General features: G+C 43.7%; 1 protein-coding gene across 1 annotated transcript in view; it reads right to left on the reverse strand.

The window, feature by feature from the left end:
- The window catches only part of SRRM1 (serine and arginine repetitive matrix 1), a gene marked incomplete in the record, with an annotated part of 533145 nt that overhangs the window by 375503 nt on the left and 132761 nt on the right, over window positions 1-24881 (reverse strand). The window contains 1 exon segment of the mRNA XM_053705381.1: window positions 3685-3927. Within this exon segment, the coding sequence (XP_053561356.1) occupies window positions 3685-3927 (243 nt within the window).

The following is a 24881-nucleotide window of genomic DNA, read 5'->3' on the forward strand; positions in this document are numbered from 1 at the left end:
GATTAGCAATCTTTCTGTGAAAAAGAACAGAAAGAGCAGAGATTTGTCCTTTCAAAGAACTTGCGGATAAACCTTTATCTAAACCATCCTGAAGAAACTGTAAAATTCTCGGAATTCTAAAAGAATGCCAAGAAAAATGATGAGAAAGACACCAAGAAATATAAGTCTTCCAGACTCTATAATATATCTCTCTGGATACAGATTTACGAGCCTGTAACATAGTATTAATCACAGAGTCAGAGAAACCTCTTTGACCAAGAATCAAGCGTTCAATCTCCATACCTTTAAATTTAAGGATTTGAGATCCTGATGGAAAAAAGGACCTTGCGACAGAAGGTCTGGTCGTGGCGGAAGAGTCCACGGATGGCAAGAGGCCATCCGGACAAGATCCGCATACCAAAACCTGTGAGGCCATGCCGGAGCTACCAGCAGAACAAACGAGCATTCCTTCAGAATCTTGGAGATTACTCTTGGAAGAAGAACTAGAGGCGGAAAGATATAAGCAGGATACTTCCAAGGAAGTGATAATGCATCCACTGCTTCCGCCTGAGGATCCCGGGATCTGGACAGATACCTGGGAAGTTTCTTGTTTAGATGAGACGCCATCAGATCTATTTCTGGAAGCTCCCACATTTGAACAATCTGAAGAAATACCTCTGGGTGAAGAGACCATTCGCCCGGATGCAACGTTTGGCGACTGAGATAATCCGCTTCCCAATTGTCTATACCTGGGATATGAACCGCAGAGATTAGACAGGAGCTGGATTCCGCCCAAACCAGAATTCGAGATACTTCTTTCATAGCCAGAGGACTGTGAGTCCCTCCTTGATGATTGATGTATGCCACAGTTGTGACATTGTCTGTCTGAAAACAAATTAACGATTCTCTCTTCAGAAGAGGCCAAGACTGAAGAGCTCTGAAAATTGCACGGAGTTCCAAAATATTGATTGGTAATCTCACCTCCTGAGATTCCCAAACTCCTAAGAAGAAGAATAATATTATGAGAATCATGATCTGTTACTTGTTGCGCTAAAGTCTCCAACCAAAAAGTTGAAGCTGCAGCAACATCAGCCAATGATATAGCAGGTCTAAGAAGATTACCTGAACACAGATAAGCTTTTCTTAGAAAGGATTCAATTTTCCTATCTAAAGGATCCTTAAACGAAGTACCATCTGACGTAGGAATAGTAGTACGTTTAGCAAGGGTAGAAATAGCCCCATCAACTTTAGGGATTTTGTCCCAAAATTCTAATCTGTCAGACGGCACAGGATATAATTGCTTAAAACGTTTAGAAGGAGTAAATTAATTACCCAATTTATCCCATTCTCTGGAAATTACTTCAGAAATAGCATTAGGAACAGGAAAAACTTCTGGAATAACTACAGGAGATTTAAATACCTTATCTAAACGTTTAGAATTAGTATCAAGAGGACCAGACTCCTCTATTTCTAAAGCAATTAGTACTTCTTTAAGTAAAGAACGAATAAATTCCATTTTAAATATGAAGATTTATCAGCATCAATCTCTGAGACAGAATCCTCTGAACCAGAAGAGTCATCAGAATCAGAATGATGTTCATTTAAAAATTCATCTGTAGAGAGAGGTTTTAAAAGATTTTTTATGTTTACTAGAAGGAGAAATAACAGACATAGCCTTCTTGATGGATTCAGAAACAAAATCTCTTATGTTATCAGGAACATTCTGCACCTTAGATGTTGAAGGAACTGCAACAGGCAATGGTACATTACTAAAGGAAATATCATCTGCTTTAACAAGTTTGTAATGACAATTAATACAAACAGCCGGAGGAATAGCTACCAAAAGTTTACAGCAGATACACTTAGTTTTGGTAGTTCCAGCACTAGACAGCGATTTTCCTGAAGTATCTTCTGACTCAGATGCAACGTGAGACATCTTGCAATATGTAAGAGAAAAAACAACATATAAAGCAAAATTGATCAAATTCCTTAAATGACAGTTTCAGGAATGGGAAAAAATGCCAATAAACAAGCTTCTAGTAACCAGAAGCAAAGAAAAAATTAGACTGAAATAATGTTGAGACAAAAGCGACGCCCATATTTTTTAGCGCCAAATAAGACGCCCACATTATTTGGCGCCTAAATGCTTTTTGGCGCCAAAAATGACGCCACATCCGGAACGCCGACATTTTTGGCGCAAAAGGACGTCAAAAATGACGCAACTTCCGGCGACACGTATGACGCCGGAAACAGAAAAGATTTTTTGCGCCAAAAAAGTCCGCGCCAAGAATGACGCAATAAAATGAAGCATTTTCAGCCCCCGCGAGCCTAACAGCCCACAGGGAAAAAAAAAGAGTCAAATTTTAAGGTAAGAAAAAAGATTGATTCAAATGCATTATCCCAAATATGAAACTGACTTCTGAAAATAAGGAATGTTGAACATCCTGAGTCAAGGCAAATAAATGTTTGAATACATATATTTAGAACTTTATAAACAAAGTGCCCAACCATAGCTTAGAGTGTCACAGAAAATAAGATTTACTTACCCCAGGACACTCATCTACATGTTTGTAGAAAGCCAAACCAGTACTGAAACGAAAATCAGCAGAGGTAATGGTATATAAATAAGAGTATATCGTCGATCTGAAAAGGGAGGTAAGAGATGAATCTCTACGACCGATAACAGAGAACCTATGAAATAGACCCCGTAGAAGGAGATCACTGCATTCAAATAGGCAATACTCTCCTCACATCCCTGACATTCACTGCACGCTGAGAGGAAAACCGGGCTCCAACTTGCTGCGGAGCGCATATCAACGTAGAATCTAGCACAAACTTACTTCACCACCTCCATAGGAGGCAAAGTTTGTAAAACTGAATTGTGGGTGTGGTGAGGGGTGTATTTATAGGCATTTTGAGGTTTGGGAAACTTTGCCCCTCCTGGTAGGAATGTATATCCCATACGTCACTAGCTCATGGACTCTTGCTAATTACATGAAAGAAAAGTCAATTTGAAAACAATTTTTAAGGTAAGAAAAAAAAATGAATATTCATATGCATTAACCCAAATATGAAACTGACTGTCTGAAATAAGGAATATTGATCATCCTGAATCAAGGCAAATATAAGTTTAAAGACATATATTTAGAACTTTACATATAAAGTGCCCAACCATAGCTTAGAGTGTCACAAAAAATAAGACTTACTTAACCCAGGACACTCATCTACATATAGTAGATAGCCAAACCAGTACTGAAACGAGAATCAGTAGAGGTCATGGTATATAAGAGTATATCTTCGATCTGAAAAGGGAGGTAAGAGATGAATCTCTACGACCGATAACAGAGAACCTATGAAGGAGACCATTGAATTCAAATAGGCAATACTCTCTTCACATCTCTTCATATCCCTCTGAGAGGAAAACCGGGCTCCAGCCTGCTGCGAAGCGCATATCAACGAAGAATCTAGCACAAACTTACTTCACCACCTCCACGGGAGGCAAAGTTTGTAAAACTGAATTGTGGGTGTGGTGAGGGGTGTATTTATAGGCATTTTGAGGTTTGGGAAACTTTGCCCCTCCTGGTAGGAATGTATATCCCATACGTCACTAGCTCATGGACTCTTGCTAATTACATGAAAGAAATAGTGTTTTGTGGTTTCTAAAATGTGTTATTGCTTCCAGTAGTTTTGATTTACGGCTATTACCTTGTTGATGTTGCTTCTTGCACAGAAGGCTCCCTTGCTGTAATTGATTGCTCAGGCTCTGGTATATCAGGCTCTTTGTTCAAAATTACAGGACTAGGGCTGCGGCTTTTTGTCTTGTGTCGTGGAGAGCGAGAATGGCTTCGCTTTCTCTCTCTCCTGCCTGGTGATCGTCTGCGAGGTGAGGAGGACCGTCTGCGAGGTGAGGAAGACCGTCTGCGAGGCGAGGAGGACCTAGACTTTCTTCTACAATTAAAGACAAAAACTGCTTTAAGACCAACACAATGACAGTATACAGCCTTGCAAAATAACTAAAAACTACTTTTCACTTTCAACAGGAAACAAATCATTAAGACTGGGAAAAGATACACTGAATCCATCGTGGTCAAGGATAGATATATACTGTGGGAAGCAAAATTTATGCTTACCTGATCAATTATTTTCAATTAGGACGATAGTCCATAGAGATTCCATAACATGGAATATTTTTCCAACCACTAGGAAAAGGCTAAGAAACCACACACATGAGTCTACAAAGGTGCAAATTAGAAAGGTCGCCCAAAGATTTGAACCAGGCAGAACCTATGGACTATCACCCCGAAAGAAAATTTAATCAGGTAAGCATGGTTTTCTTTCCATAGTGATTTCATAACGTGGGATTTAATCCCCAAACAGAGTCCATGTTAAAAGGGACATTAAACACTAGATAAATGCTAGATAGAATGATACATTCAAAAAGATGAGTCTGAGAATAACTTTTTTTTTTTTTAAAGTTTCGCTAGCTGTTTAAATAGTAACAAAGTGCAATGTTTTAGTGTCTACAAAACAATGGGAATTGCTATGTTGTAACTTAGTTTACATTCTCTGTCGTGGCCAAATAGGGACAGTTATGAATAGGTCACTAAAGTGTGCAGCCAATGGCTGTGTTGAATATAAAAGTGTTCTGAACTTCAATTTCTAACAGGAACTGAAAAGCTCACAATTTCAGAATAGCATTCTTAACAAAAACTTGCAATTTAAGATTTGCTCGCAAGAGCTGGATGAGGATGAAAGATATATTACTCTGCAAATGAAAATAGGATTGCATTTAGTAATTTGTAATTTATATGGCTCTAACAATCCTGACAGATTTCTGGGATCCAGCTGCAGAGCAGATAGCTTCTTAACTGTGAAAGGTACTCCACTCCCTGTCAGGAACCTGTAGTAAAAAAAAAAATGCTTACCCGATAATTTTATTTTCTTCTGACGGGAAGAGTCCACAGCTGCATTCATTACTTTTGGGGAATATAGAACCTGGCCACCAGGAGGAGGCAAAGACACCCCAGTCAAAGGCTTAAATACCTCCCCCTGTCTTGCCAAGGGAACAGTAGGAGAAATCAGGGTGAAAAAAAGGTGCCAGAAGAACAAAAAGTTACAGCCGCCTCAGATAAAAACCGGCAGGAGCGGTGGACTCTTCCCGTCAAAAGAAAATAAAATCAGGTAAGCATAATTTATGTTTTTCTTCTTAAACGGGAAGAGTCCACAGCTGCATTCATTACTTTTGGGAAAACAATACCCAAGCTAGAGGACACTGAATGCAAACAACGGGTGAGATGAAAGGCGGCCCCTTCGAAAGGCACCTGAAATTACCCGACACCCTATAAAAACAAACTGGAGAAAACCCAAAGCCCAGGTAACACTACATTAGTTACAGCGCCAGCAAAGCTGAGCTAGAGACAACTCAGTCCCAGAGTCCATCGAGCACAAACAGCCTCCGAAGAGTCAGCCCCGTGGCTCTCGGCTCCCATGAAGGTAACCGGCAGAAAGACAAGGTGCGCGACCTGCCCCCAAAAGGGAGAACAGAGTCCCAGAAGAAATCCAAATGGATCATTCCACAAGGCTCAACAAACATAGAACAACCCACGGTTGTCCTATGATAGTAGCGCCTAGGGAAAAGAACTCACTAGAAACACAAGGACCTAATAAAAAAAGATCCACACACAGGGAAACACATCCTAAAGGGGGCTCGAGAGACACCCTCATATCCCTGACCCAGTACCATAACATAAAAGTACTCCAGAAAAACATGAGTTCCATGTTCCCTCATCAGATCGAAACCTGCAGGCTAGGCAGAGACCGCAGAAATAGGATAACTATCCCAGCAGTTAGAAAAGAGCTATCCAAGAGAACACCAAACCGTTTGAGCAGGAACTCTCAATGACCAGTTCTAGGTAGGAAAGCTGACTCAGCCATCGTGAAACCCAAACCACCAAAAAGGAGTTTTAAAGCCTGCTAGCACACATTGCTGTTTCAAACTGCAAACCTTCCGAAGACTTAACAGCCCTCCGAATACCGGGCTCCATGGAGCTTCCCCTCCCAGCACCAGAGGCCAGTAGTAAAGAGGACATCAAAAGTCCTCCCACCGAAGGGGGACTCTGGAAGAAAACGGTCAACACTGTATAGATTAACCGATCCCCGACCTTCCATCCAGGGTAATGGTCCCAGCCCAAAGGCTGAAGACAATTATCCCAGACCTCTGGAATAAAAAAAAAAAGGACGTGTCAACGAAGAACAAAGCCCCGAGTAGAACTCTGACCGCTACTACAAATGGCATGCTACCGTGAGTCAGGATAGACATTGTGCTTGGGTACGAGACCCCCTAAACTGCTGTCTCGTCTTCCCCAAAGAGGAACACTTCCCAAGGGAAGAGGGCTCTCAGACATCCAGCATCTATATATCAGAATCCAACATTTAACAGGAGCTCCAACAGGGTTCAAACCCCCAGCCTCCCGCTGCAGGAACGGTGGAAGCAGTTACTACAGGATTCTGAAAACGCAAGGAGGGAAAAACTCTTACAAGGCAAGAAAATTAGGACCCTCCAGTTGCCACAGATACTAAGGTAACTCCGAACCAGGAGAACCCATCCCCCACTCTAGGAGAGAAGGGGACTAAAGCAACATCTGGAGTCTACAAGGAACATCAAATGCGCCAGACGACCAGTAGGGACCCTTCAGAGAGACCTAGAACCTAAGCCAGATAGGCATCTCCCATGAGAAACAGAGCCCCCGCCCCCCTCAGAGGCACGCGGGACCACAAACGCCTAAGGTGAGACAGAACCATAACCGTCTACACCCATCCATGGAGAGACATGGACCTAGGCCAGAGTCCTCGAAAAACAGAATCGATTGAAAGATCTAACTTCCTGAGGAACCCCAAGATGCCTCCTATGATTAGGAGAGCACCATCTAAAGTCCGATCTAGCAACAGCTAGGCGATCTAGCAACAGCTAGGCGATCTAGCAACAGCTAGGCGATCTAGCAACAGCCTCAAACCCAAGAGTCTGAAAGAACTCCTGAACAGCTGAAGAATTATACACTCAGTGCTCTTGAATTGCAAGGACAAATCTCGTAGACAGGCGTAGCCACGTGTTACACACTGGAAAGGTAGCAACCAACACCCGAAGGAAAATGTGAACCCTGGACCTTGCTAGCCATCCCAGAGAGTTAGACGTAAAGCACCCTCCACGAAGCCCCTAACGGAACATCGAGGATAAATGGTCAACTACCTGACCCCAGAAGGGCGACCGCCTAACCGACCTCGGCTCTTCACTGTTAAGCTCCAAGGCAAGATTTGCAACAAGGCGGCAGGTAACACCGAACGTCGAAGACCATGGTCAGACCAAGGGTATAAATGTGGAAGAGACATCCAAAAAAAAACCTTTAACAGGGTAAAAGCTGGAAGCATCGCAGCTCCCCACAGAAGGCCGGGAACCCCTGCAATCCACCTCTTAGAGTAACGCAACTGAGCAAAAAAAGACCGACATGCCCGCGCTTCCAGACTAGATGATCCACCCAAAGTGGGAAGGAAGGAGACTCCTCCACCGCAAGAAATGTTTAATAGGATAAAGAGTCAGCATCTGGAAGAACCTTAAGTGAAGACTCAAATCGTTCACCACTTGGAACACCAGACCACATAGGTCACTCACATCTCCCAACTCCAAAGGAATGGAACTACGGTTCTGAGTCCTTAGGGACCTGAAAGAACCATGACGATGACGTCAAAAACAGATCTGTATCCCAGGCTAATAGCCAGAAAAAAAAAGCCAACCGTAGATCAGCTATCACAACCCTCCATTTCAGAGGGGTTGTATCTAAACAGTAGGCTTCATACTTCGAATAGGATCCGAGCCCATAGCAACAGAACAAGAGACATTCAGAATTCGACAGGATTAAAGGGCCATTATACACATTTTTTCTTTGCATAAATGTTTTGTAGATGATCTATTTATATAAAGCCCATATAAAGTTAGTTTTTTTTTAAAAATGTATAATTTTGCTTATTTTTAAAGAACATTGCTCTGATTTTCAGACTCCTAACCAAGCCCCAAACTTATTTGAATACGGTCAGCTACCTTCTCCAGCTTGCTCCTGTTTGTGTAAAGGGACTTTTCAAATGCAAAAGAAGGGGAGGGGGGAATGTCTTATTTACCACTTGCAGTGGGCTTTCCAACTGCCTTTTCAACAGAGCTAAACTGAAAGCTTCTAAGTACGTTTTTAAACTATTTTATACTGGATTTGTATATCAGTATCTGTGCATCTTTATAGTAGTGTCTATTACATGCAGTTATATGAAAATGAGTGTATACTGTCCCTTTAAATCAGCACTACGAGGGTGACATGAACCCAGGTAACAGCAAAAAAGTGTCTGACCAGTACCTGCCTGGTATAAGGACACTCCAGAACTGTCCAAGAAAATTCAACCCGAAGGATTGATAAATGAACACATTTTATTCAAAAAGTGTGCAACTTCCGTGGAAGTGCCCACAAAATCGCAAGTAAAGGTTCCAGAGAAGAACGTTCACAAAAACAAAAATCTGACATGAGCTTAAGAAAACAAATTAAACATCCATTCGGATCAAAAAATAAAAGGAAGGCAGCACCCATCGGGTGAACGCCTAAGGTGAATGAGAACGCCAACGGAAACAGACGATCAGAGGCCCCATTCACCCAAGTTTAGAACTGGAACCGAAACAAAGAAAAAAAAGGAAATTTATGCTTACCTGATAAATTTATTTATTTTTCGATACGATGAGTCCACGGATTTCATCCTTACTTGTGGGATTACGCCTCCTGGTCAGCAGGAGGCGGCAAAGAGCACCACAGCAGAGCTGTATATATAGCTCCTCCCTTCCCTCCCACTCCAGTCATTCGACCGAAGAAAGGAAGAGAAAGGAAAAGCCAAGGTGCAGAGGTGCCTGAAGTTGAACAAAAAATGAATAACCTGTCTCATAGAAGAGGGCGGGCCGTGGACTCATAGTATCGAAAAAGAAATACATCAGGTAAGCATGAATTTCCTTTTCTTTTTCAAGATACGATGAGTCCACGGATTTCATCCTTACTTGTGGGATACAATACCAAAGCTATAGGACACGGATGAAACGGGAGGGACAAGACAGGGAACCTAAACTGAAGGCACCACTGCTTGAAGAACCTCTCTCCCAAAAAACAGCCTCAGCCGAGGCAAAGGAATCTAATTTCAAAAAAGCAAGCAAAAACAGGGAGAAAAACCAAGTCGCAGCCTTGCAAATCCGTTCAACAGAAACATCATTGTTGAAAGTCCATGAGAAGTCACAGCCCTAGTGGAATGAGCCGTAATTCGTTCAGGACGGCTGCTGTCCAGCAGTCTCATATGCAAAAACGGACAATACTCGTCAGCCAAAAAGAAAGAGGTAGCCATAGCTTTCTGACCCCCACATGAACAAAGACGACGATTGTCGAAAATCCCTAGGCGCTTGAAAGAACAACTTTAAAGCACGGACCACATCTAAATTATAAAACAGACGTCCCTTCGAAGAAGAAGGATTAGGACCCAAGGAAGGAACAACAATCTCCTGAGTAATATTCTTGACTGAAACAATATCAGAAAGAAAACCAGGTTTAGTATGCAACACACCACCTTATCCAAATGTACAATAAGATAAGGAGAATCATACCGTAATGCTGAAAGCTCAGACACTCTTCGAACAGAAGAAATAAAACTGTCTAAGATAATAACATCTATGGAAAGCATAGATTCAAACGGAACCCCCGAAAAACTAGAATAACTAAATTGAAACTCCGAGGAGCAAATGGTCTAAATACAGGCCTGATTCCAGTCAGAGCCTGACAAAAAGATTGTACATCTGGAACATCTGCCAGACGCTTGTGTAACAATAGAAAAGACAGAAACTGTCCCTTTAAAGACTTTGCTGACAACCCCTTCTCCAATTCCTCATTGGAGAATGACCAAATACCGGGAAATCGTAACCCTACTCCATGAGTAACCATTGGATTCACACTAATAAAGATATTTATGCCATATCTTATTGTTAAATTTCCTAGTAACAGGCATACGTGCCTGTATCAAAGCATCTATAACTGATCAGAAAAACCTCGCTTAAATAAAACTCCAATCTCCAGTCAGCTGCAGAGAAACTAGATTCGGATGATGGAAGTGCCCCTGAAACAGGTGGTTATTCCACAACGGGAGTCACCAAGTAGCAGAGATGACATCTCCACCGGAACTGCACACCAAATCCTGCAAGGTCAGACCGGCGCAGTCAGTATCACCGAGACCCTTTCCTGTATGAACCGAGCAATAACTCGAGAAGGAAGAACAAACGGAGGAAACAGGTACGCAAGTTTGAAAGTCCAAGGGGCACCCAGAGCATCTATCAGTTTGCCTGGGAGTCCCTGGAGCACGACCCGGAACCCAAGAGCTCGGAATCCGGCCGGATGAAAGGCCTGCCTGCTCAGAAAAACCGCATCCCAGAAGTTCCAACTCTGGGACGTTGAGCAACAGACAAGAATGAGTCTCCACTCACGGAATCAATCCGGCAACCTCCATCATCGCCCAGGAACTTATCAATCCGGCAACCTCCATCATCGCCCAGGAACTTCCTTATATCCTGTGAAAGCAAGTTCCCTGGGAGGAGAGAACCAGAGATTACCATTGAAGAGAAGCCCTTTTGTCTTCTCCTCCAGTAAAAGTCTAGGGGATAAGGCCAAATACCTTCCGCCCCATTGTCTCAGCATGATCAACTGCAGAGAACTAAGCGAGCAAACAGAATGCCAACTACAGCCGTCACCATTAGCCCATTAACTCCATGCACCGAGCCACTGAAGGACGAGGAATGGACTGAAAGGTCAGACAAGAATCGATAATCTTTGATTTCCAGAATCTTGACAGAAATATCTGCATAGACAGAAAGACTATAATGGTTCCTAGGAAAATCGCTCCTAAGTGTGGAACTGAGGAATTCTTTCTATTTGAGATCTTCTAGTTAAAAGGACGGTGCCTCAACTAAAAGTCGTCAAAATAAGACACCACTATGATGCCCTATAAATGAAGCGCCGCCAACAGAGATCCCGGAACCCTTGGTAGGATTCCGGAGGCTGTGGCAAGACCGAAAGGAAGAACCATAAACTGGTAAAGTTTATCCAGACAAGCAAACTGGAAAAAAACACCTGACGATCCCGGAGACTGGGAACAGGCAGATATTCATCCTAGAAATCCACCGTGGTCACAAATTGACCCTCTTGGATCAATGACAGGATGGTACGATTAGAAGGGTGGTACCCTGAGAACCTGTTAAGACCTAAAATGAGTATCATGTTATTGTGATAGGCCACCAGGCTACTTCAATTTCTCCTGAAGTCTAAAATGGGCCCAAAGGATCCCTCTGTTTCAGGAACCACAAATAGAATGGAACATCCCAGTCCCTGCTCCAAAATTGGAACAGGAACAATCACTCCCAGAGTGGAGAGGTCTCTTACACAATGTAAGAACACCTCTCGTCCTCAGATCTGTAGATAAACTCAAAATAAGGAATCTTCCTCCGGGAGGAAGCGCCTTGAATTCCAGATTGTATCTGAGCCATAAATCCCATAGCCCAGGGATCTCCGAACCCAGGTTTTGAACCAAGAAGGAAGTCTGCCCCGTGCAAGATCCGGTCCCGGATCAGGGGTACACCCTTCCTACCGTCTTGGAAGCGCTAGTAGACTGCTTGGAATGCTTTCCCTTGTTCCAAAACTAGTTGGGTCTTCCATGAAGATTTGGACCATTCCTGCTGAGGAGGAAGAATTTCTCTGGAAACTATGAAAGGAAAAAAAATTGTTAAGTCACTCTTCTCCTTTAATCCTCTTGTATGGAATGGTTAGAAGCTTAGACTCAGAAGACAAATCCGCAGACCGGGTCTTAAACGAGAAAGCTCAGCGACCCCAGATAGAAAAAACTCAAGATCTGAGCTCCCAATTTGTGAAGGGAAGCGTCCGAAAAAAAGGCAATACTAAATTTGAGAGCCTTTATCAGATCTTGGATCACATCCAGAGAAGTCTGTCCCTAGGACCTCGGATAGCACATTAACTCAATATGCCACCGCACTAGAGACGGTGGCAATGCACACAGCCGGCTGCCAATGGTAAAAAGCCCCCAAAGGTAATACAGGGAATGCAGAGCACCGCATGTGTTGACTTTAGGAATTTGTAGTATATCATGCTCAGCGTCACTTAAAAAGTGGTAAGCTTGGACAAGAGTATCTTTATCAAGAAAAAGATCTGTCAAAAAAAGAAATATAGAAAAGGATTGGCAGTACCACAATGGTAACCATCCTAAAGAACAAGGGGCCCCTAGCAGGCTTTTTGAGCCATCCTGAGTCACAAAGGATGAATTATACAAATGAACGGTTGGGATTTCATAACAAAAAGTAACACAAAAAACCATTACCGTCTCTAAATTTTAAAAAGGTAACTTTTTTTTTTTAAATCTTATAAACGTTACTTTATACAAGTTATCACCATGATATAAAAGAAGCGATGCTTTGTGAATAACCCCAAATGGAATGAGTGAGGAACTGCAGGGCACTGCATGTGTCATAAAATCAATTGTACACACCCTCAATCCATCTGCACAGTTAAGGCAGATACTTAAATTGCATGTCAGGAACATTTAATATACAACTACTGGGACTATGACTGTAAATGCCGATGTGAAAACATTTATTTATAGAAGAAGCGTGAGGAAACTTAAACACCTGTACATCTCAGCCAGACCCAGCTGAGATGAAAGGCAGCCTTCACAATGTCGTCACTATAGCGCTGACTTAAGCGCAATATACTGTGATAAAAATTGTTCCGATAACCGGAAGAAAGGAGGAAGTGGGTTCCCTTAGGCGCCACGCTGATCTTCTCCCGCTAAAAAAGAAGAGCGTACCAACACGGCGCCAAGCTCCGCCCGTCATGGGCGTTACCTAAGCCAACTCCTGGTCGCCGTTTTAAAGTATAGGTGCCGGGAGCGATAAAATAATAAACCGCACTTTGAGAAACAGTCCCCAGAGAAATAAACTGCTATAGACAAGACAGTTTGCAACGCAATCTCCCGGTCGTCAATCCATCTGCTCTTTATTACGGGAGTCAAGTAAAAACCACGCACACCATATTGCGCCATTAATAAGACACACAGTGCTCTATGCAATCTCCCGGTCGCCGAACCTTAGCATAGGCACCGGGAGAAAAGTATAAAAACACAACAGACTGCGTAATATATGTATGCCTACCACTGAAGAAACAGTGCGACATGCAACCTCCCGGTCGCCATGCTTTAGAATAGGCACCGGGAGCGCTTCATAAAAAAAACAAGAAACTGCATAGGTTAAATACAACGGCCCCCGTGACCAACAGGGCTCTTGCATTCTCCCGGTCGCCTTGCTTTAGAATAGGCACCGGGAGCGAGCTATAAACAAAAACCAGAACTGCGAAATTTGTATACACATGCCACTGTGACAAACAGGGCTCCATGCAATCTCCCAGTCGCCGTGCTGTAGCATAGGCACCGGGAGTAAGTATAAACAAACAGAATATACTGCAGTTGCTAACATACACATACCCCTGTGACAGACAAGGCGCTATGTAATCTCCCGGTTAGCACGGCAGTCCAAACAGGTTTTCAGAGGTCCTCTCCCTCCCATAGCCCTGTGGATGAAAATCAGCCTGAGTTAAAAATGCTTAGGCTTATCTGTATTAGGGCAGCAAATATATATAGGAGGCGCAGTGAGAATTGTGTCCCACCAGTTCCTATTGCTTTAAAGCCACCAAATGCTTCTTTTTGTACTGAAGAGACTGACCTGGTCTAGGCTACACCCCAGCACAAAGTAGCATTCAGAGGCACTACTTAAATAATAAACACTTGATTGAAGAATATTTACTAACACCTCACTTTGCCATCTCCTATCTTACTAACACAGGCAAAGAGAATGACTGGAGTGGGAGGGAAGGGAGGAGCTATTTATACAGCTCTGCTGTGGTGCTCTTTGCCTCCTCCTGCTGACCAGGAGGAGTAATCCCACAAGGATGAAATCCGTGGACTCATTGTATCTTAAAAAAGAAATAAACTGAGACGTTAAGGAGATTGGCTTCATCCCCAAATGTCGCATCCAATTTACCATACAGAATCTAAGGCCTCGGATCCCTCGGCCCACTAGGACTGGGATCCTCTAACATCAGCAAAACGTGCCAAAAAAAAAAAAAAAAAAACACGACGATGTGCCAGCCTATAACTGAAAGCAAAGTCATCCCTCATCGGATCAACAAAAGACCCTGACCCTAAGGTTGGGGCCCCTGAAGCCTCAGAGGCCAACGCTTCCCCAGGAGGCTGAACAGAATCAGGCGATCCCACGTCCGACGGGCCCTGGTTAACAGAACGCGGACAGTATCTTAGAAATATTTAACTTGGGAGATATAAATGAGTTAGAGTCATAGAAATGGCTATGCGGAACCGTGCCGTAACCTCTGGAAACAAGCCAACCTCCGGAGGAGTAAAGGCCATAGGGACTCCTGTTTGCGTAGCCGAGAAAGGGTCTGGGGCACGCACCTCAAGGGACATGGAAACCTCGGAGGCGGATGGCTCAACGCACTCTAAGCTCCCTGATTCGGGTGACGAGAGTACTCTGGAACAGCATTCGGAACATAACTGATGGGCATTGATTACCCAGGCCATTTCATATTTATCACGATGCATTCTCCGTATCGGAGACATCCGTGTCTAACATATCAGAATCCTCAATCTTGGGATTACAAAAATGACAAAAAAAAAAGCTGGCACCCTTTTCTGACACTTCTCTGCCAACCTGCTGTGACGAAAGGCAAAGAATGACTGGGGGATGAGGGAAGTGGGGGAGGTATTTAAGCCTTTCGGCTGGGGTGTCTTTGCCTGCTCATGGAGCCCAGGTTCTGTATTTCCCAAAAGTAATGAATGCAGCTGTGGACTCTTACCGTTTAAGAAGAAAAACAGTTACTAACCCTGGCTTTCTACAAAGGGGTAGAAAATGTTAGAAGTAAAGCAAAGACTTCCTTGCCGCCTTCTAACTGCTAAAAGCCATCATTACTTTTACTCAAAAGATTGACGTGGACACAGGTGGACCCCAATCCTTGTTTGCAGGGAAAGTACCCATAAAAGGATAATCTTCAGACACTAACTTCACACAACCTCCATTGACAGAGGCAAAGAGAATGACTAGGGATCATGGGTAAGGGAAGTTACACTTAACAGCTTTGCTGGGGTGCTCTTTGCCTCCTCCTGCTGGCCAGGAGTTGAATATCCCACTAGTAATTGGAATGACGTTGTGGATTCTCCATGTCATAGGAAAGAAAGGCAATTTTAAACTCATTTACTTCCATTGTTAAAGTGTACAGTCGTTCTATATTTACACTTTGAGTCACCAACTCCTATTGAGAATGTGCAAGAACTTACAGAATATAAGTATATGCATTGGTGATAGGCTGAGGGCTGTCAAATTATACTGCAGGAGTGGAAATAGACATAACTGAAAAATGTCAGAATATATAGTACTCATCTGAAGTTCAGACTAAGTTCTATTGCATTGTCTTTGTCATGCATTTGGTCATTATGCAAATCTACTGTATTTACTGGTCCTTTAATTCTTCAACCGAAAGCCTTCAAAATTGCATTAGCAGCCAGTCTACCTGCATATTCTAAAAAACATGGTAATTAGCAAATAAGGTACTGGTACTTAGCATATTTTGTCAATACAGAAACTTGACTGAATACAATAATATACCAGTAATCATGAACAAAATACATGAAGTTAGCATGTACTGAATATACAGAATTTATATATTGCAAACAATAAGCTACCTGAAAATAGCAAATAAATTACATGAGATTAGCATGTTCTGTCAATTCACAAAACTATACTACATACAATAAGGTACACGCAACTAGCAAATAATGTATCTGTTATTGACATGGTCTGAATATATAGAAACTACACTACGTACATAAAGGTACATAGGCTTAGTAAATAAAGTACATCTAATTAAACTTACTGTCACTACAAAAACGATACAGCATAACTAAGATTCATGAGATAGCACATATAGTACATGAAAAAGGAGATTTATGCTTACCTGATAAATTTATTTCTTCTACGATATGACGAGACCACGGATTTCATCCTTACTTGTGGGATATTAACCTCCTGCCAACAGGAAATGGCAAAGAGCACCACAGCAGAGCTGTATATATAGCTCCTCCCTTCCTTCCACCTCCAGTCATTCGACCGAAGTTAGGAAGAGAAAGGAAAAGCCAAAGGTGCAGAGGTGACTGAAGTTTAACAAAAATATAATATATACCTCTCTTAAAAATGACAGGGTGGGCCGCGGACTCGTCATATCGTAGAAGAAATAAATTTATCAGGCAAGCATAAATTTCCTTTTCTTCTACAAGATATGACGAGTCCAAGGATTTCAACCTTAATTGTGGGATACAATACCAAAGCTACAGGACACGGATGAAAGGGAGGGACAAGACAGGAACCTAAACGGAAGGCACCACTGCTTGAAGAACCTTTCTCCCTAAACTAGCCTTAGAAGAAGCAAAAGTATCAAATTTGGAAAGTGTGAAGAGACAACGAAGTTGCAGTCTTGCAAATCTGTTCAACAGAAGCATCGTTTTTAAATGCCCATGAAGAAGCCACAGCCCAAGTAGAATGAGCCGTAATTCTTTCAGGAGGCTGCTGTCCAGCAGTCTCATACACCAGACGGATGATACTCTTCAGCTTAAAAGAAAGAGGTAGTCGTAGCTTTCTGACCCCTACGCTTTCCAGAAAAGACAATGAATAATGAAGATGATTGACGGAAATCCTTAGTCGCCTGCAAGTAAAACTTCAGGGCATGGACCACGTCCAAGTTATGCAACAGACGCTCCATAGAAGAAGGGTTAGGACATAATGAAGGAACAACAATTTCCTGATTAATATTCTTATTAGAAACAACCTTAGGAAGGAAACCAGGTTTGGTACGTAAAACCACCTTATCAGAATGGAAGATAAGGCGAATCACATTGTAACGCTGAAAGCTCCGAAACTCTACGAGCAGAAGAAATAGCAACCAAAAATAAAACTTTCCAAGATAACAACTTAATATCTATGGAATGCATGGGTTCAAACGGAAACCCTTGAAGAACATCAAGAACTAAATTCAAACTCCAGGGTGGAGCAATTGGTCTAAACACAGGCTTAGTTCTGGTTAGAGCCTGACAAAAAGACTGAACGTCTGGAACATCTGCCAAACGTTTGTGTAGCAAAATTGACAAAGCAGAGATTTGTCCCTTAAAGGAACTCGCTGATAACCCTTTCTCCAATCCTCCTTGGAGAAAAGACAGAATCCTGGGAATCCTAACTCTACTCCATGAGTAGCCTTTGGAATCACACCAAAAAAGATATTTACGCCATATCTTATGATAGATCTTTCTAGTGACAGGCTTACGTGCCTGAATCAAAGTATCAATGACCGAATCAGAGAACCCCCGCTTAGATAAAATCAAGCGTTGAATCTCCAAGCAGTCAGTAGCAGAAAAACTAGATTTGGGTGTAGAAAGGGTCCCTGAATGAGAAGGTCCTGCCTCAATGGAAACTTCCACGGTGGAAGGGAGGACATGTCCACTAGATCGGCATACCAAGTCCTGCGAGGCCACGCAGGTGCGATTAGAATTACTGAAGCCCTCTCCTGTTTGATCCGAGCAATCACCCGAGGCAGGCGAGTAAACGGTGGAAACACATAAGCTAGGTTGAACGACCAAGGCATTTATCAGTTCGGCCTGAGGATCCCTTGACCTGGATCCGTATCTTGGAAGCTTGGCATTCTGACGAGATGCCATCAGATCCAACTCCGGTCTGCCCCATCTGAGGATCAGAGTGGCAAAGACCTCCGGATGGAGTTCCCACTCCCCCGGATGAAACGTCTGTCTGCATAAAAAGTCTGCTTCCCAGTTGTCCACTCCTGGGATGTAGATTGCTGACAGATAAGAGTGGGCCTCCGCCCACCGAATTATCTTGGATACTTCTATCATCGGCTAAGGAACTCCTTGTTCCCCCCTGATGATTGATGTAAGCCACAGTCGTGATGTTGTCCGACTGAAAACGAATGAATTTGGCCGAAACAAACTGAAGCCACGCCTGAAGCGCATTGAATCTTGCTCTCAATTCCAGAATATTGGAAGTGACTCCGACTGAGTCCACACACCCTGAGCCTTCAGGGAATTCCAGACTGCACCTCAACCTAGAAGGCTGGCGTCCGTCGTCACTATCACCCATGAGGGCCTGCAAAAGCACGTCCCTTGGGACAGATGATCCCGAGACAACCACCAAAGAAGAGAGTCTCTTGTCTCCTTATCCAGATCTATCTGAGGAGACAAATTTGCATAATCTCCATTCCACTGAGCATACTCAGCTGTAGTGGTCCGAGATGAAAATGAGCAAACGGAATGATGTCCATTGCCACCACCATCAATCCAATTACCTTAAAGCACTGATGGTCGAGGAATGGACTAAAGGGCTCGGCATGTGTTCAGAATCTAACTTTCTGACCTCTGTCAAGAAAATTTTCATGGATATGGAATCTATTAGCATTCCCACGAAGGGAACCTTGGTCTGTGGAATTAATGAACTCTTTTCTAGATTCACCTTCCATCCGTGAGTCCTCAGAAAGGACAGAACCATGTCTGTATGAGACTTTGTCAGATGGTAAGACGACGCCTGGATCAGAATATCGTCCAGATAAGGCGCCACTGCAATACCCCGCGGCCTGAGAACCACCAGAAGGGACCCTAAAAACCTTTCTGAAGATCCTGGGTGCTGTGGCCAAACCGAAGGGAAAAGCCACAAACTGAAAATGTTTGTCCAGGAAGGCCAACCTTAGGAACTGATGATACTTGTGGATAGGAATATGAAGATATGCATCTTTCAAGTTCACGGTAGTCATATATTGACCCTCCTGGATCAATGGCAGAATTGTTTGAATAGTCTCCATTTTGAAGGATGGGACTCTGAGAAACTTGTTTAGACTCTTGAGATCTAAAATGGGTCTGAACATTCCCTGTTTTTTGGGCACCACGAAAAGATTTGAGTAAAACTCCTGTCCCTGTTCCAGTCTTGGAACGGGACGAACTACTCCCATAGTAAAGAGGTCTTTTACACAACGTAAGAACGCCTCTCTTTTTGTCTGGTCTGCAGACAATCGTGAAAGAAGGAACCTCCCCCTTGGGAGAGAACTTTTGAATTCCAGCTGATACCCTTGGGACACGATCTCCAGTGTCCAAGGATCCTGAACATCTCTTACCCAAGCCTGGGCAAAGAGAGAGAATCTGCCCCCCTCCTAGATCCGGTCCCGGATAAGGGGCCACCCCTTCATGCCGTCTTGGTAGCAGCAGCCGGCTTCTTGGGTCGTTTACCCTTGTTCCAAGTCTGGTTGGGTCTCCAGACCGATTTGGCCTGAGCAAAATTCCCTTCCTGCTTGGCGGAGGAAGAGGAAGAAGAGGCGACTCCTCTAAAGTTCTGAAAGGAACGAAAATTATTTTGTTTACCCCTCAGTTTAGTTTTATCTTGAGGTAGGAGATGACCCTTACCTCCCGTAATGTCAGAAATTATTTCTTTCAAGTCAGGACCGAATAGGGTTTTTCCTTTGAAAGGAATAGCCAAATACCATAAAATAAAGGGATTTCAGGTACACCATTCTTACATTAGTGCATACTGCTTACCCTTCCCCATATAGGGGACAATGACAGTCTGTTCTGATTTAAATCTCCCCAGAAACAAGACTGCACATACCTCAATGCTGCTTGTAGCAAGACACCGTTCTCCACACTGAAGATCCTCTCACACATACCTTCAGCTGCATTGTGGGAACCATTATGGATCTTAGATAGTGTTTGCTAAGATCATCAACATCAGGGCAGAAAATAATATGTCTCCACTCCTCTTGGGAAGCAAGACTGACTATTTCCCCCTGAGAAAAATAGTACACTCTGGCACCATTTTAAAATAAAAAAACCCCCACTAACTTCTTGATTGAAGAATCTAAACTAACACCAAACTTTACCTCTTCCTATTACTAACACAGGCAAAGAGAATGACTGGAGATGGAGGGAAGGGAGGAGCTATATATACACAGCTCTGCTGTGGTGCTCTTTGCCACTTCCTGTTGGCAGGAGGTTAATATCCCACAAGGATGAAATCCGTGGACTCGTCATATCTTGTAGAAAACAGAATTTATGCTTACCTGATAAATTACTCTCTTGCGGTGTATCCAGTCCACGGATTCATCCTTTACTTGTGGGATTCTCCTTCCCTACAGGAAGTAGCAAAGAGCACACAGCAAAGCTGTCCATATAGCTCCCCCTCTAGCTCTACCCCCCAGTCATTCGACCAAAGGTTAGGAAGAAAAAGGAGAAACCATAGGGTGCAGTGGTGACTAGTTTAAACAAAAAAAATTTACCTGACTTAAATGCCAGGGCGAGCCGTGGACTGGATACACCGCAAGAGAAAGTAATTTATCAGGTAAGCATAAATTCTGTTTTCTCATGCAAGGTGTATCCAGTCCACGGATTCATCCTTTACTTGTGGGATACCAATACCAAAGCTTTAGGACACAGATGAAGGGAGGGAACAAGACAGGTACCTTAAACGGAAGGCACCACTGCTTGCAAAACCTCTCTCCCAAAAATAGCCTCCGAAGAAGCAAAAGTATCGAATTTGTAAAATTTGGCGAATGTATGCAGTGTAGACCAAGTCACTGCCTTACAAATCTGTTCAACAGAAACCTCATTTTTGAAAGCCCATGTGGAAGCCACTGCTCTAGTAGAATGAGCAGTAATTCTTTCAGGAGGCTGCTGGCCAGCAGTCTCATAGGCCAAACGGATGATTCTTTTCAGCCAAAAAGAGGTAGCAGTCGCTTGCTGACCTCTCCTCTTACCAGAATAGATAAACAAGGAAGATGTTTGTCTGAAATACTTAGTTGCTTGTAAATAGAACTTTAAAGCACGAACTACATCAAGATTGTGCAACAGACGTTAATTCTTCGAAGATGGATTAGGACACAGAGAAGGAACAACTATTTCCTGGTTAATATTCTTGTTAGAAACAACTTTAGGAAGAAAACCAGGCTTGGTACGCAAAACTACCTTATCTGCGTGGAACACCAGGTAAGGTGAATCACACTGTAAGGCAGATAATTCTGAAACTCTTCGAGCAGAAGAGATAGCTATCAAAAACAAAACTTTCCAAGATAACAACTTAATGTCTATGGAATGTAAAGGTTCAAACGGAACCCCTTGAAGAACTGAAAGAACTAGATTCAAACTCCATGGCGGAGCCACAGGTTTATAGACGGGCTTGATTCTGATTAAAGCCTGAGCAAACACTTGAACGTCTGGTACCTCTGCCAGACGCTTGTGTAACAGGATAGACAAAGCAGATATTTGTCCTTTTAAGGAACTGACAATCCTTTCTCTAGTCCTTCTTGGAGAAAGGACAATATCCTGGGAATCCTAATCTTACTCCATGAGTAACCCTTGGATTCACACCAACAAAGATATTTCCGCCATATCTTATGGTAGATTTTCCTGGTGACAGGCTTTCTAGCCTGAATCGGTATCTATAACTGACTCAGAAAACCCACGCTTTGATAGAATTAAGCGTTCAATCTCCAAGCAGTCAGACGTAGAGAAACTAAATTTGGATGCTTGAACGGACCCTGCATTAGAAGATCCTGCCTCATTGGCAGTGACCATGGTGGGACAGATGACATGTCCACTAGGTCTGCATGCCAAGTCCTGCGAAGCCTTCTCCTGCTTGATTCTGGCAACCAGACGCGGGAGGAGAGGAAACGGTGGAAAAACATAAGCCAGATTGAAGGAGCAAGACGCTGCTAGAGCATCTATCAATACCGCCTTGGGATCCCGGGACCTGGACCCGTAGAGAAAAAGTTTGGTGTTCTGCCGGGACGCCATCTGATCCAACTCTGGGGTGCCCCATAGCTGAGTCAGCTGGGCAAATACCTCCGGGTGGAGTTCTCACTCCCCCCGGGTGAAAAGTCTGACTTAGAAAATCCGCCTCCCAGTTGTCTACTCCTGGGACGTGAATTGCTGAGAGAATTGCTGAGAGATGGCAGGAGTGATCCTCTGCCCACCTGATTATTTTGGTTACTTCCGTCATCGCTAGGGAACTCTTTGTTCCCCCCTGATGATTGATGTAAGCTACAGTCGTGATGTTGTCAGACTGAAATCTGATGAATTTGGCCGCCGCTAGTTGAGGCCATGCCTGAAGAGCGTTGAATGTCGCCCTCAGTTCCAGAATGTTTATCGGGAGAAGAGTTTCTTCCCGAGACCATAAGCCCTGAGCTTTCAGGGAGTCCCAGACCGCACCCCAGCCTAACGTCGGTCGTTACGATGATCCACTCTGGCCTGCAGAAACATATTCCTTGAGACAGGTGATAGTGAGACAACCACCAGAGAAGAGAATCTCTGGTCTCCTGGTCCAACTGAATTTGAGGAGACAAATCTGCATAATCCCCATTCCACTGTTTGAGCATGCACAGTTGAAGTGGTTTGAGGTGTATCCGAGCAAAAGGGACTATGTCCATTGCCGCAACCATTAGTCCGATTGTCTGCATGCACTGAGCCACAGATGGCCGAGGAATGGAATAAAGAGCTCGGCAAGTAGTTAAGAGTTTTAGCTTTCTGACCTCCGTCAGAAATATTTTCATTTCTACCGAGTCTATCAGGGTTCCTAGGAATGGAACTCTTGTGAGGGGGGAGAGAGAACTCTCTTTTTGATGTTCACCTTCCACCCGTGAGACCTCAGAAAGGCCAATACAATCTCTGTGTGAGACTTGGTTCTTTGGAAAGTTGACACCTGAATTAGGATGTCGTCTAAGTAAGGCGCCACTGCTATGCCCCGCGGTCTTAGAACCGCCAGGAGGGACCCTAGCCCCTTTGTGAAAAATTCTGGAAGCAGTGGCCAACTCGAAAGGAAGAGCCACAAACTGAAAATGCTTGTCCAGAAAGGCGAACCTAAGAAACTGGTGATGATCTTTGTGGATAGGAATATGCAGATACGCATCCTTTAGATCCACGGTAGTCATATATTGACTCTCCTGGATCATTGGTAAGATTGTCCGAATGGTCTCCATCTTGAATGATGGGACTGAGGAATTTGTTTAGAATTTTGAGATCCAGGATTGGTCTGAAAGTTCCTTCTTTTTTGGGAACCACAAACAGGTTTGAGTAAAACCCCAGTCCTTGTTCTGCAATTGGAACTGGGTGGATCACTCCCATTGTATGTAGATCTTCTACACAGCGTAAAAACGCCTCTTTCTTTGATCTGTAGACAGACGAGAAATGTGGAACCTTCCCCTTGGAGGAGAGTCCTTGAATTCTAGAAGGTATCCCTGGGCTACAATCTCTAATGCCCAAGGATCGTGTACATCTCTTGCCCAGGCCTGAGCGAAGAGAGAGTCTGCCCCCTACTAGATCCGGTCCCAGATCGGGGGCTACCCCTTCATGCTGTCTTGGTGGCAGCTGCATGCTTTTTGGCCTGTTTACACTTATTCCAGCCCTGGTAAGGTTTACAGTTTGCCTTGGGCTGTGAAGCGTTACCCTCTTGCTTTGCAGCCGGAGAGGATGAAGCGGGGCCGTTCCTGAAATTGCGAAAGGAACGAAAATTAGCTTTGTTCTTTGTTTTAAAGGCTTTGTCCTGAGGGAGAGCATGGCCTTTTCCCCCAGTGATATCTGAAATAATCTTTCAATTCAGGCCCGAATAGGGTCTTCCCTTTGAAAGGAATGTTCAAAAGCTTGGATTTAGACGACACATCGGCCGACCAGGACTTTAGCCATAGCGCCCTGCGCGCCAAAATGGCGAAACCTGAATTTTTCGCCGCTAACTTAGCTATTTGGAAAGCGGCGTCAGTGATAAAAGAATTAGCTAGCTTTAGAGCCTTAATTCTATCCATAATTTCCTCATATGAGGTCTCCGCCTGGAGCGAGTCTTCCAGCGCCTCAAACCAGAAAGCAGCTGCAGTAGTTACAGGAATAACGCAGGCAATAGGTTGGAGAAGAAAACCTTGTTGAACAGAAATTTTCTTAAGTAAACCCTCTAATTTTTTTATCCATAGGGTCTTTAAAAGCACAACTGTCTTCAATTGGTATGGTTGTGTGTTTAGCTAGTGTAGAAACAGCCCCCTCCACCTTAGGGACCGTCTGCCACGAGTCCCGCATGGGGTCAGATATGGGGAACATTTTCTTAAAAACAGGAGGGGGGACAAAAGGGACACCTGGCCTATCCCCACTCCCTAGTAACGATATCCACAATCCTCTTAGGGACCGGAAACGCATCAGTGTAAACAGGGACCTCTGGGTACTTGTCCATTTTACACAATTTCTCTGGGATCACCAAAGGGTCACAGTCATCCAGAGTAGCTAATACCTCCCTAAGTAAAACACGGAGGTGTTCTAGCTTAAATTTAAAAGCCAATGTATCGGAAACTGTCTGGGGAGGAACCCTTCCTGAATCAGAGACTTCTCCCTCAGACATCAAATCCCTCGCTCCCACTTCAGAGCGTTGTGAGGGTATATCGGATACGGCTACCAAAGCGGCAGAATGCTCATAATCTGTTCTTAAAACTGAGCTATCACGCTTTGCAGGTAACACGGGCAGTTTAGATAAGAAGGCTGTAAGAGAATTATCCATGACTGCCGCTAAGTCTTGTAATGTAAAAGGGTTAGACGCACTAGAGGTACTTGGGGAGAGGCAGACGGGCTACCCTCGTTACCTTCAGTCTGAGAATCATCTTGGGCCACATTCTTAAGTGCAACAATATGATCTTTAAAGTGTA

Source organism: Bombina bombina, chromosome 3 (genome assembly GCF_027579735.1).
Source record: "Bombina bombina isolate aBomBom1 chromosome 3, aBomBom1.pri, whole genome shotgun sequence".
Taxonomy (NCBI): Eukaryota; Metazoa; Chordata; class Amphibia; order Anura; family Bombinatoridae; genus Bombina; species Bombina bombina.